Below are 13,800 nucleotides of genomic sequence, written 5' to 3'. Positions count from 1 at the left end.
CATGATGTCAAAATGTAATTTAAGGCAAAATCTTAAGCTAAAAGTCTCTAAAGCTGTTTAATAAACATAGTGGAATAGAATTCCTCAAGTCAAGTACAAGTACTTCACAAGGGGGACTATACAATATATACTCATAAGTCATGACTATGAGAGATTAAATAAAAACATGTTGTCATGATTTAACCAATGTACCGCCTTTAATAAACAGTGGCTTATGACGTACAGTATATTATTTGCTTTTTTAAATTTTTATTATAAAGACATACATAGCCTACCTACAATGCAAAGCTAACCAACCTCTGTTACTTTAGTAAGTTCAATGGTTGCGATTAAATTATTGTCCCCGGTAAGGTTTTATGAAACGTACAAAAATACAAAGCATAGAGCTGAGCTATGAAGTTGGTTTCATCTGGTCTAAGAGACATTGATTAGATCAAAACAAGTCAAAGCATGGATACAATGAGACATTAACACGATTGCATTTGATGCAGAGAAGCACGGTACTGCAGAGGTTAAAAAAAGAAGTAGCTGGTCATGTTTTGGAGCTTACTGTACTGGAGGTTAATGAACAATCATAATGTTTCTGGAGGAAGGCATTCTACAAGGGCTTAGTTTGACTGTTGATGACATTTCTTACATTTCAAAGTTGTAAAAAGCTTTGAAGATAATATTCAAAGATGTCATTATGCAAATATGCTGGATATGATTACCAATGACCATATTCAATTGTTTTCATGCACTCTCAATCACAAATAAAGTATCTCAAAGCATTTCAAGTACTTTTTTGGCCCATAAGCGGTTGTCTTTAAATACACCGGGGAATCAGGGTTCTCATTGGGGGTCTGTGCTGGATGATCCCGAAATGCCGTGCTGTCGTAGGAGGTTCCTCAGGATCTGATTCTTGGACTTCCAGTCCTCCACCTGAACAACAGCAAAAAAGATAGTCAAAAAGTAGTAGTAATAACGCCTTATCAGCTAACTCGTGACTTTCTATCATGCAACAACTGTGACCAACTCAAGACATGTCCAACTGTGGAAAGAAGGAGCATTAGTTTGCTTTTTACATTTAGGTATCCACTACATGCTTTAAAAGTAATATTCTGGCTTTAAGTAGACAAATCCTGTTCATAAGTTAAACCAATCACCACTGCTGAATTCACATCTAAAAAACTGTGCAAAAACACTTTTGTAAGGAAGTATGTCAAGAATGTATTGTAGAACTTGTAATATGTTGAAAATACATTATTCTATTGCCTTAACACCATTGTATCAGCTCTTAAACGTAAAAAACAAAAACAGAATGCAAACTTGACAAGACTGTTCTGAGAAACCAATAGCAGGATTTACACGTCATCGCTCTGAGAAACATTTGATTTGAATTGATTGGTTTCCTGGCTGAATTTCCACTTTTAGATATAGTGTTTTCCCTATTTCTGGTTAAAAAGCATTATGCATTGCTTGAGACTTTGGAGGTTGGAAAAGACTTGTTTTTTCACAAGACCTGGGTCCTAACACATTTAACACAATAGCTTTAAGGACAAATGAGTCCTACACTCACACAAAGTGCCTTCCAATAAAACACAAGCTGCTAACAAGTGACTAAATGAGACTACTTAATGATCATTAGCCGCCTTTAGCTTAGCAGTGGTGATGTACAGCCATGCAACTGTGATACAGTTTGCATTTACGCCTAAAAAAATACGGTGTTTGTATGTTGAGATTCTAATGCTGAACAAAATGTGTTAGGATTATAAGAGTACGTTTGCTACAGATGTCATTCTTTGCAATATTCCAAACCCAATGGAAGAATCTCACTCCTTTTTATCCACGGTGCTAACGTCATCACTGAACCACCACCAATATTTGAGAAACCGTTATATTGTTGCCATGTTTGCCCACTTGATTCAAAGTACCAAGACTTGACGGCTGTCTATAAACACGTGCAGTGGTACCTCCTGTCTGAGTAGCTGGTTGTCAATCCTGAGGCGGTCCAGGGTGCTGATATCCTCCCCCAGCTTCAAGTTGCTCTGTCGGAGCTCCTTGATGTAGTCGCAGGCTTTGGACAAGATCCCTCCTTTACTCTGGAACAAAACACAAGAGGAATTATAGCAATAATCAGCTCCTTCTTTCTCAATCCTTTTTAGTGAGTGAAGTTTGTGCTTCTGGAAAGAAAACCAAAAGCTCACCTGTCCTGTCTTGGTGTAGTCAATGTTACAGTCTGGGATGGCCTTTGACAGCTGCACTATCCAGTTGTTGATCTTGTCCCTGCGTCGGCGCTCAACTGTTGGAATAGCATTTATCGACTTCATCATCCGTACCTGATCAGATATTAAATTGATACACTGGACGTGAGCACTAACCTTCGTTGTGCTGAGCTCGCCGTTTATCATCTCTAGAACCCCGAGGAGCTTCTTGCTTTCTATAAAAAAAGATTAGAACAAAGGTATAGCTGGATAGAAAACATGTTCTACAATAAGCTGCAAATGAATGCAACAGTGCTGTATTTCTGTTAAATTAAAATGTAATTACGCTATGTACGGCTGAGTGCGCGGTGCGATTGTCCTTTGATTGGAACCCGTCAGAACTTCCTGCGGTGACATCATCACGTATAGCTGCCCTGAAAAACAAAAGCTTACTATAAGCTGCAGAGAAAACGTAAAGCATCTTGGAAGAACATTTAACAATAAAGCCTTTAATCATGGTTAGTAAAATAAAATGACTAATTTCTTCTTTAAAACTACTTAAAATGACCTTTTGGCTAATGATTTTAAAAGATGCATCTCATCAATTATGATTAGTATTATTTTATCTTATTATGTCTTTATTAAACAAGGATCATGCATGATATTACATAATTCTCAAAAAGAGAAGAGATGCCAGATTTAGCAGGTACACAACAACCGACCAATCGTCAAACACTTCAAATAATACATAGATGAGGGCAGCGCTACTGCACTGCCTGGAGAAATGACGGCCCGTCCCCTTTCTGGTGAATACAAGGAAATGGCGCCAAAAACAGTTTCATCATACCTTCAAGCTTCTATCACGTGTTGCACTTCAAACAAGAAATAAGATCCAAAGCTACGATTTCCGTACTTAAACAAAGACGGAAGATCTGAGGCTTTAGACCATCCAGAGAGAGGACGATAAACAAGAGACCCAGTCAGCCAGTGGATTCAAGAGTCAGAGGCTTATTGTCATAACATATATAAAACTATTGAGTAATTATGTGATGTATGAAAAACTTAGATTGCAATGGGTGTATGTCCGTGGGACAAATATCCTCACAGGCTAATTATGATGCTAATGACATCAATCTTCAAAGTAAACAGCTGTAATATTAAAAGTCAAAATAATGTGGTGGGAGAATTAAAATATAAAACACTGACAAAACCGGTTTCAGTGTTAGCCACTGGCAGAGTCTAAGGACATTGATCCACTATGATTTTTATTTCATTTTTTACACAGTTCAGTTTTATACTCAATTACCATTGGTCAATTTGGATAATCCAGAGGTTGTTCATTTTTGCTAACAGACCGAAAAACCCAGAATCTGTCTTTACTGGCAATCATATAACAGCAAATGTTTTCACCCAAAAAAAGGGCAGGGCCACGACAGAGGGAAAGTACCCGGATTGGTTGCTAATTTATAGTCTCTATCACTCTATCATTAACAATTATAACAGATAAGGTACAGAACTATAAAATATGCATACCTGCACATTTATCAGTACAACTTTAATAATATTTTAATAATTATTTTATGAAAAAACATTATATTTTTTCCAATCAATATACCGTATTTTCCGGACTATAAGGCGCACTTAAAAGCCTTAAATGTTCTCAAAAAACAACAGTGCGTTTTATAATCCAGTGCGCCTTATATATGGATTACGGTAATTCTGGTTGTGCTTACTGACCTCGAAGTGATTTTGTGTGGTACACAGCGCTCAAGGCGCTCTGTCAAAATGTTTTAGTACGACTTTGGTAAACTACAAAGCCGCACCGCTTGCAGCATTACGGCTACCGTAGTCAGGAGCGTCGCGGAGTTGCACCAAATGGCACCGGTCAAGAGACACGCTTACGACGCGGACTTCAAACTCAAGGCTATCAGTCACGCAGTAGAACATGGGAATAGAGCAGCTGGGAGAGAATTCAACATTAATGAATCAATGATACGGAAGTGGAGGAAGCAAGAAGATGACCTGCACCAAGTAAAGAAGACCACACAGAGTTTCCGAGGAAACAACGCGAGATGGCCGCAGTTAGAGGACAACATTGAACAGTGGATTATTGAACAGAGAGCAGCAGGTAGAAGCGTCTCTACAGTCTCTATTCGAATGAAGGCAACAGCGTTAGCACGGGACATGAATATCAATGACTTTCGAGGCGGTCCTTCTTGGTGCTTTCGTTTTATGAAAAGACGTCATCTCTCCATCCGCACACGAACTACCGTCTCACAGCAACTGCCAAAAGATTACGAAGAAAAGCTGGCCGCTTTCCGCGCATACTGCGAAAAGAAGATCACTGAAAAGAAGATCCGGCCAGAGCACATCACTAACATGGACGAGGTTCCCCTCACCTTTGATATCCCCGTGAACCGCACTGTGGAGAAAACAGGGACCAGAACGGTGTCTATACGTACGACAGGGAACGAGAAGTCATCCTTTACTGTAGTTCTCGGTTGCCAGGCTAATGGCCAGAAACTTCCACCCATGGTCATTTTCAAGAGGAAGACTTTGCCAAAAGAAAATTTCCCAGCCGGCGTCATTATCAAAGTTAACCCGAAGGGCTGGATGGACGAGGAAAAGATGAGGGAGTGGCTGAGAGAAATTTACGTCAAGAGACCGGATGGCTTTTTCCACAAATCTCCGTCCCTATTGATCTGCGACTCCATGCGCGCCCATCTCACCGATGCTGTCAAAAAACAAGTGAAGCAAACTAATTCGGAGTTTGCCATCATTCCGGGTGGATTACTAAAGTACTCCAGCCGCTAGATATTGGTGTAAACAGGGCGTTCAAAGTTAAACTGCGAGCTGCGTGGGAGCAGTGGATGACAGAAGGCGAACACACATTCACCAAGACAGGGAGACAGCGCCGGGCGACTTACGCCACTATCTGCCAATGGATCGTGGATGCCTGGGCTAATGTATCAGTCTCAACTGTGGTCCGAGGTTTCACGAAGGCCGGAATCATCACTGAACTGCCAGGTAGCAGCAACGACACTGACTCGGATAATGACGAAAGGGATCCGGGCATGCTGGATGCCGTAATCGCCCAACTGTTCAACTCGGACACTGAAGATGAAGAATTTGAGGGATTTGTGGACGAGGAAGGAACTGAAAAAGTGAGAGTATTGTGTTGTATTTTACATGTTATAAGTGAACAATTTTCAGAGTTATTGTGAATACGCTAACGTTATTGTATTTTACGTGTTATAACTGAACTTATTACTGACTTATCTGACTGTTTTGTTTCTGTTATATAATTAATAATTATATAATATGTATCCGTTTTACGGCATGTAGAAAAGGAGTGTGTAGGAGAGCGACATGCGGGTTGGGCGTGTGTGTGCGGAAGAAGTAGTTTTGGGAAAGTGAAGTTGTTGCCAGGTTGGCTGCGTTGTCGGGTGTTCGAAGACAATAAAAAAGGATTACTCTAGCTCCGCTGTTTCCCCCTCCTCTTTCCTCAGAGAGTGTCACATACCCAGCTGCTCTTCACTACGGTATAGAGCATAACAACGCTGGAGGTAACAACAATTCGCTTAATGCGCCTTATAGTCCGGTGCGCCTTATATATGAAAACATTTTTTCGAAAATAGACCATTCATTGACAGTGCGCCTTATAATCCAGTGCGCCCTATAGTGCGGAAAACACGGTAACAGCATTAGCTTTAGCTGCACACACACACACACACACAGTAGTGCTTACCTGTGGGGTGTGGTCTGACCCAGCAGAGTGTCGGAGGCCTGCACTGTGGTTACCATGGTTCCTGTGGTGGCTTCTGCGATGGTGGCAGGGTAGTAGGTGTACTGCGTCTCTGAGCTGCCGTCTCCCTCGAGTCCCTCGGGCTGGGAGAACACAGCCTGACAGCAAACACACGTTAGCACTCCTCAACGGGCACAAAGTAAAGGAGCTAGCGTAGCCAGACACTGCATTTCTAAGCTCAAAGAATTACCTATCTAAGCTTAAATTATTGATATTATATGGATGGAAACTCATCTGGGAAAATGTGATTCTTTGGGGTGCAATCTGCTATGGAGAGGAAGATCTATCACTCTGTTGGAGTTGGGAGAACTACGAAACTCTGAGTCTACAGCGGTGTGGCTGAGTGGAGATTCTTTCCTCACTAACAATCTTTGCAGGGAGCCATTTAACAGCTTGTGTGCAAAATACTCTTATTTTTTTTTACAATTTATAACCATTTGTTTAATGACACTTGCTCCTTTAATACATTTACATGTTAACTTCCTTGTTTTAAATACAGCTTTTTATTTATTTCTTTACCAAGTGGTTTGGTTGCCAGTTTAGCCTACTGTTTTTTATTCTTGCATTCAGCTCTGTACCTTGCTGTAATTTCTCCGGGCATGATGCAGGCAGATTTCTGATTCTGAACCAGTTTCATTGAGGCCTGTTTTCATGTTACATCTATTTTGCCAACCTCTGTCTAAACTGTGCTTGATTTCAGTCTCAAATTAACAGTTTTTGCCTTTTATAGACACTTATTCTCAGTTGGTCAGTGTGGTTGTTACCTGTGTAACAGCCTGAGTGGTTGCTGGGAAACCAGTGACCAGGCTGACGGCTGCAGCTCCATCTGCTTGACCCTCCAACTGGCCATCGGACACCTGGATCACTCTGTAAGTCACCTGGGGCACAACATGTTACACTGAGTGATCAATACTTCATTATCACTGAGGAGACCAACACACAACAGTAGAGCAAACAGGGTTCGTGCGACACGTTTTGACTAAAATTATAGAATTTTTTAAGGAGCCTAAACCAAAAATGTCCAGACTTTCAAAGAATTCATCATTAAGATTCATACATTGTTTATTTAAGAGGCTGTATTATGCTTTTTGGGGGTTTCCCCTTTCCTGTAGTGTGTTATATAGGTCAGCAAAGGCTAAAATCCTGTGTCCCAGAGGGAGTTTCTCTCCCACCCCCCCTTGCATGAAACGCCCCCATTGGATTCCTTTGTTTACTTCTGGAACATATTGACAACACTATGTAACACTTGCGCTACGTGATTGGCTGATTGGCTAAGGGGCGGGATATTCTGACCTATAACCGAACTGGTCGGCTAACCAATCAGAGCAGCCTGGGCTCTGGTTTCAGACAGAGGGTGAAAAGAGGTGCAGTATGAGAAAAACAGACCTTTATGAAATGAGTATTATGTGTCCCCCTTAACTCCTAAGGCATTAATTATTAATGAATGCAATTACCTTTAAATTGTCACTATAAATAAAAGGCAAAACAATAAAGTTCTAACTGTGAATGCAGTTGTGAGAAAGTTTTAAAAATGTCTTTATACCCACACCAATCAATGTATCATGGCAGCCTTTCATATTAACTTTGATTGTATGTTTTAATCATGATTATTTAATGCTGAGCCATCTCATTTCATCATGAGTACTTGTGTAGACGAAATGCCAGTCTATGTTAAAAATGAAGCGTTTATCAGATATTAAGCTCAAAATTAAGCATAACCTTGACAACATAACTGTTCAAGATCAAGTGCTGTCAAACACTTTGTACGAATTTACAGCATACAGTTAAAGAGTTTGAATCTACCTTCTACTTTTAGGTCTCCATTAAGTTAAGTGGGTCATGAGTGCTGAGACCAGGGGGTATTGCAAACTGGCACGATTATCAAGGAAGGTGGAGTCACAGGCAAGATTTGCACTTCAAATGAGTTGCATGTATCAGGGTAATACTGTGTTCTGAGAACCTGATTAACCAAGACGGTCTGAGGGGCAGGATTTGGCAAATCAAATCAGCTGCTTTTGGCCTTTACTTATTTTGTTTTATTTTTGGCAACAGTCATCAGTCACGTGACCCCGTCCCCCAAGGTCTTGTAAAGGAGATGTTGGTTCAGGAGAGGCTACTACTTCATGTCTTTCTCCACAAAAATTGGTCTTGAATTGTGCTTTGACCTTATTGTTCAGTTTTGTATTTGCAATAATAAACTCAAAAATACATTTTCATTTTCATGTAATGTCTCTTTCTGATTTCTGTCTGTGTGTTTCCTCCTGAAAAATTAACTGATATGCTTTCCTACCTGTCCGCCTGCTCCTTCTGTCTTGAAGAGATATTTTATGGGTTGGTCAGTGAAGGTGGCGGAAGACTGAATGGTGGCAATAGCTGCCGGGTCCTCTGCCGTGGCTACGGACCCTGAAGGAACACAAAGCCACGGGAAATGTTAGTCAACTTTTAAAAAATCTTAAAGAAAGAACAGCTTTATTGTACTACGGGTATAATTCCACAACTGTGTGCCATCTTATAGCTACAGGTGGAAGGTAAAGATATACAGTAAGCACATTCAGCATGTTTTCATGGTTAAAATGCACGCATAGGGTGGTTTTAAAGGGTTTCACAAGGAAACACTAAAAATCCTCAACCCATACAAAATAGTAAGTGTTTCTAACTTGAAAAAGGCAGTGTCGGAAACCAGGTTGTGACAATACAGAAATACACACATCATAGCAAAGCATTGTTGTGGCACATATTGAATACATGTAAATACATTTGGCGTACAGTAAATATAGTTTCAATAGGCAATGATGTGTTTTTACCAGTTGTGTAAAGTAACTAAGTAGATTTAAGTACTGTTCTTAAGTACAGTTTACAGAGTAACCCTACACTCTGGTACTTCTACTTTCACTCAAGTACAAGGTCTGAGTAGTACTCCTTCCTCCTCTTTCTTTTTTTACCTTCCTCGTTGACGGTTACACCCCCATCTGGTTCAGGGCTTTTCTGTTGGCTGCACAAATGGAAATACAAGAGAGGGGTCATGTTGTGGTTAATGAATACATTGCTAGTTAAAGGACGTGTAGTCATGTCCATCAATGTCCTTCTGTTGTTATACGTTGACAATAGTGCATGTCACAGTCCCGCTCACCTCTTCATTGCTGCCGACAGTCTTGGACGACGAGACCGCCTTCACCCGCGTCCACAGCCAGACTGTGAAACAAGTTCATAAGTTAGACAATGAAACGAGTAAAACTTTGATAGAAACTATACAATACTGCCTACTCATGTGTCTCTAAACGACATGGCCACAAAGGTTAAAATTGGAACGTTGTTTTGAATAAGGGTTTTGGTAGCTAGCTTTGAGCCCGGCGCGCCGAGCTAAAGCTACCGTGGATGATACCGGAATCTGGCCGTTGTTGCCTTCAAAATTAAAGCCTAAAATGATTGCGGGCCAAACAAAAATACGATGAAAATCGGCTTTATGAAATCACGTTTTTATTCACTTATCAGATTGGTTCAGACGAGTTGTCTATTTTACGCTGTCTGCTTTTTCACTCAGATAGTTTTCCATTAGTATTTGAACAAGTATTTTGCTTTGGGGCTTCGAACCGGAAGTCATGTTTCATTTCAGCTAGCTTGACACGGATTCTACCTTTCTGCTACATTACCATTCGGCCCCAGCGGTTTTTACAGATGTTTATCAAAGCACTTTCCATTCCTCTAACCTTGTGTGGGTAGTGACTGCAACAGCACACACACACGCAATTTAAATCGAGTTTGAGCGGGGTATAATATACACACACTGCTAAATTATGTTGAATATATTCCAGTCTGAACAAAGATCTACTTACGCCGCAGTGGTCCCTCCCCCGATATTTGTCAACAGACCAGCGTCGATGACGGATTTACGCATGCGCGATAAGGAAGCCATTTAGCTGATTCGAGATCAGTTAATAATACTTGAATATTCATTTTAAGAAACAAGGAAATACATACATCTGACGCACGGGCTGTGGTTGATACTGCCACATTTACTCGGGAGGAGGTGCGTTCAGGAGCAGTTGTTGATCTGAAATATTTGTTGATAACCAAACACTGGACAATTCTAAAAAATAAAACTTATACTTTAAAATATAAACCTTCTAAAATGATTAGCACTGATATACAGTTTCTTTGGGACCAGGGAAACTACGCCTCCTATTATACAGCAACAACTAAAGAAAAGTTGTTTATATTAAAATGAATTACTATACAGGATAGTATATTATACAGGATATAATAGTTTTTTTAAACTTTTGAGTTTAGAACAAAGTATCAGTTACAACCGGAAAACCTAAATATTGTGAGATTAACGATGCATAAATGAAGGCAGACTGACATCTGACAGAATATATTCGCTTTAAACAAATATATAGATATTTACGGTAAAACAGAATTATTTTCAGACGAGTGAATACAATGCCATTCTCTAAAACAAAATCAGCATCAGACATACTTTCAGAGCAACTTAACTTCGCTGATTCAAGTATTTTTATATTTTAGAGCAGGGGTTTTCAACTGGTTTTGTCCCAGGGACCACCATTCGGACTAGAAAGCAATCCGCGGCCCACTGATGTGCCTGCGCGTGCGCGTGTGTATTTGGTGTTACATGCATAGCTCAATGCATGAAACATGAAAGAGAGGCCACGCAGATTTTATAATAATAAAAGTAGATTTATTAAATTAAATTAAATTAAAGATTATTTTAAAGAAAGAATAAAGAATAATAAAGTGTTGTGCAATTCAGTATTGGGAAAAGTAACTAAAAATGTCATGCAAAGTCAGTCTAGGTGTGTGACAAAACAACAACGGAGAACAAAAATCCAACAACACCGGAGAACCAAAATCCAACAAATGAAGACCAAGGCAGCCTCAACTGCTGGCTGGTCAGGGCTTTTATAACCCAGCCAGGACAGACCTGTCACCAATCACCTGCTGTAGAGACAGAGAGATTGAGAAAAGCAGAGAGAGATTGAGAAAAGCAGGGAGAGAGAACAGGCTTACCATTAACACAGGGCGGGGCCTAAACCCGCCAGGGTCGTAACAGTGAAAACATGGGAGAATTAGGCCTACCTGTCAGTGTGATATCTGGGCGTGGTGAAGTCCACACAGCCTGTCTATTCGTGGCGAAATGGTAGACAGAGACAGTCTCATGTCATTCTCTGGATCAAGCCTAGCCCTGTACTTATTCTTTAAGTACGCCAGTGTAGAAAAACCACTCTCACACAGGTATGTGGTTGGAAAGGGCAAAAGACACCTCATTGCTTTTGCAGCAAGCTGTGGAAATTCTGTCTGGCAACTTATCCAGAATTTAACAAGGGGCTGTGTGTCGTACATATGCCTCCTGACAGAGTCTGTGGACATCTCAATCAGCTTATCCTCTTCCACAGCCGTCAGACTTGACCCTACTGATGCATCGTCACTGAATGGGAGCAGGATCCACTTGCTGTCACGGCGCCACTCTTCCGAATCAGTGAAGTACTTTGCGAATTGACGCACAAGCTTCCTCAAATGCTCACATATAGTGTCGTTGATGTCAGTGCTGTCAGGGTATTCCTCAACTGAAGGAAACATCGCCAAGTTATTGCTTTCCACTCGTTCGATCCACTTTGACATTTTTTTCACAAATGCGTCGAGCTTCTCGTAGAGCTGCATGACGTTTGCATCTCTCCCTTGCATGGAGCTGTTCAACTTGTTCAGCTCTGCAAAAACATCTGTGAGGTACGCCAGCTTAGTTAACCAGTAACTATCGTTGAAATTGGAAGCCAGATCAGAATGCTTCTCGCACAAGAACTCGTAGATAGCTCCGCGTAGTTCAAACACACGGGCGAGCACAGCGCCGCGAGACAGCCAACGCACCTCTGAATGATAAAGGAGAGAGCTGTGTTCACTTCCCAAGTCATGGCATAGGGATGAAAACAGGCGTGTATTCAATGCGTTTCGTTTTATGAAGTTGACCGTCTTGACAACGACATCAAACACACCACTGAGCTCAACACTGAGATCTTTGGAGGCGAGAGCCTCTCTATGAATCAGGCAGTGTGTCCAAATTACCCCCGGAGCCACCCTCCTTACATGCGCAAACAGTCCAGTCTTGCTGCCACTCATGGCTCGGGCCCCATCGCTGCATAATGCAACGCACCTCTGCCACGAGATATTGTGCTCCGTGAAAAAATCGTCCAGTGCTTTAAATATTTCTACACCGGTAGTTCGCCCGGGCAGTGGTTTGCAAAAAAGAAATTCCTCGCACATAGTGCCACTGTCCTCGTATCGCACAAATGTTAACAGTTGCGCATCATTAGTAACATCTGTCGTCTCGTCGATTTGAAGGGAAAACAGAACTGTCTGAAGTTTTGCCATCAGCTGGTCTTTGACATCATTTGCCATTTCCCCAATTCGTCTTCCGATTGTGTTGTCTGACAACGGAATAGTTTTTAATTTGTTGGCACATTCTTCGCTTACCATAGCTCTGCACATATCTATGGCTGCTGGCAATATAAGCTGCTCTGCAATGGTATGGGGCTTCTTACTTTTTGCAACCCTGAGAGCGACCAGATACGATGCTTTCAGTGCGTTTTCATTTATTTTTGCACTCTTCCTCATGGTAGCCTGCTGTCCTTTGAAATCACGCAACATCTGTTGCATGTACTCAACGGGTTTGGCCTTCAAGTGGACGTGATGCGTCTCCATATGCCGCGTAAGTTTCGACGGCTTCATAGCTTCATTACAGAGAATTGTTGAACATACGAAACACAGTGGTACCTCCTCTCCTGCTCTGTCTGTCGTCACTGTGAATCCATATTTAACATATTCCTCATTGTATTTTCTTTTTCGTCTTTTTTGCGAAGTTGACGCTTCGGAAGCCTGTCCTTGCCCTATCGTGGCGGCCTGTCCCTCTGTCGTGGCAGCCTGACCCTCTGTCATGGCAGCCTGTCCCTCTGGCACTTTCCTCACTACAAAACGATCCATTGGTGCTAGATATATAGCTAGACTAGTACATATGTAACAAATGTTTGCTGTACTACAACCTATCTTAAAATACTCTCGTCGGCTATGCTTATAAATGTGTGTCAACTTTGCTCGCAAGACTGTACGTAATGAATAATAAGTGAGGTTAGCGACGCAACTCATTACCATTAGCGAATCACAGGCTACCATAGACTGGATAGGCGCAAGGCTACATTCTGTCAGCTTGAATTTCCTTTATATTATTTTAAACATATTTTTCACGATATGTAACGGTATTCTGGAAATGTGTTGAAATATCAAAGCGAATTTATATTAAAAAAAAACAATGGTGAACTGATCAACATAGGCTCTTGTCACGGACCACATGCAATGCCGCCGCGGACCACCAGGGGTCCGCGGACCACCGGTTGAAAACCCCTGTTTTAGAGTCCACACTGAATCATTTTTTGAAAGTAACATTTTATTAGAATCCTTATGATGATGATGACAGCACGTCAGAGCAGAGGGACAGAAAACACTGGACAGCGCCCGTGGTTCGATCCCGCGAAGGGATGGAGAGCAGTTATTCTTAAGAAGAAATGTTGTTCGAAGTAACCACTGAGCTAGACCAGCGCGGAGGTGCTGGCTGGTGGGTGGCTATATAAACTTGACAAGAAGGCTTGTTGCTTGAGACATCCATATAAGGAAATTAACCGTTCTTCCAGTTCATAAATGTATCGTGGATAAAGAATATTGAGACCTAAACATGACAAATGTGGATAAAATACATACAAAACTAAATAAACACATGACTATACTTTTTTTTTTAAATAAACAAAACAT

The 13,800-nt window shown here is 41.2% G+C and overlaps 2 protein-coding genes across 2 annotated transcripts; both read right to left on the bottom strand.

Annotated features, from left to right (window-relative positions):
• Window positions 1-178: 178 nt before the first annotated feature.
• On the bottom strand, window positions 179-9,984 carry usf1 (upstream transcription factor 1). The gene is made up of 11 exons (XM_063907742.1): window positions 9,822-9,984; window positions 9,119-9,180; window positions 8,931-8,980; window positions 8,279-8,391; window positions 6,753-6,866; window positions 5,932-6,086; window positions 2,530-2,631; window positions 2,361-2,419; window positions 2,187-2,281; window positions 1,953-2,081; window positions 179-921 (listed from the first exon to the last, which is right to left on the bottom strand). The coding sequence occupies exons 2-11, from the start codon at window positions 9,124-9,126 to the stop codon at window positions 832-834; spliced, it is 915 nt and encodes a 304-aa protein (XP_063763812.1). The 5' UTR covers window positions 9,127-9,180; window positions 9,822-9,984; the 3' UTR covers window positions 179-831.
• A 534-nt stretch (window positions 9,985-10,518) lies between these two features.
• Window positions 10,519-13,386, bottom strand: LOC134879823 (protein FAM200A-like). Its single transcript, XM_063906348.1, has 2 exons — window positions 11,083-13,386; window positions 10,519-10,944 (listed from the first exon to the last, which is right to left on the bottom strand). Exon 1 carries the CDS (start codon window positions 13,165-13,167, stop codon window positions 11,086-11,088), a length of 2,082 nt encoding a protein of 693 aa, XP_063762418.1. The 5' UTR covers window positions 13,168-13,386; the 3' UTR covers window positions 10,519-10,944; window positions 11,083-11,085.
• Between the last annotated feature and the right edge of the window lie 414 nt (window positions 13,387-13,800).

Source organism: Eleginops maclovinus, chromosome 18 (genome assembly GCF_036324505.1).
Source record: "Eleginops maclovinus isolate JMC-PN-2008 ecotype Puerto Natales chromosome 18, JC_Emac_rtc_rv5, whole genome shotgun sequence".
Classification (NCBI taxonomy): Eukaryota; Metazoa; Chordata; class Actinopteri; order Perciformes; family Eleginopidae; genus Eleginops; species Eleginops maclovinus.
Note: the sequence above shows the minus strand (reverse complement) of the source record. Positions and strands in the feature narration are given on the sequence as shown.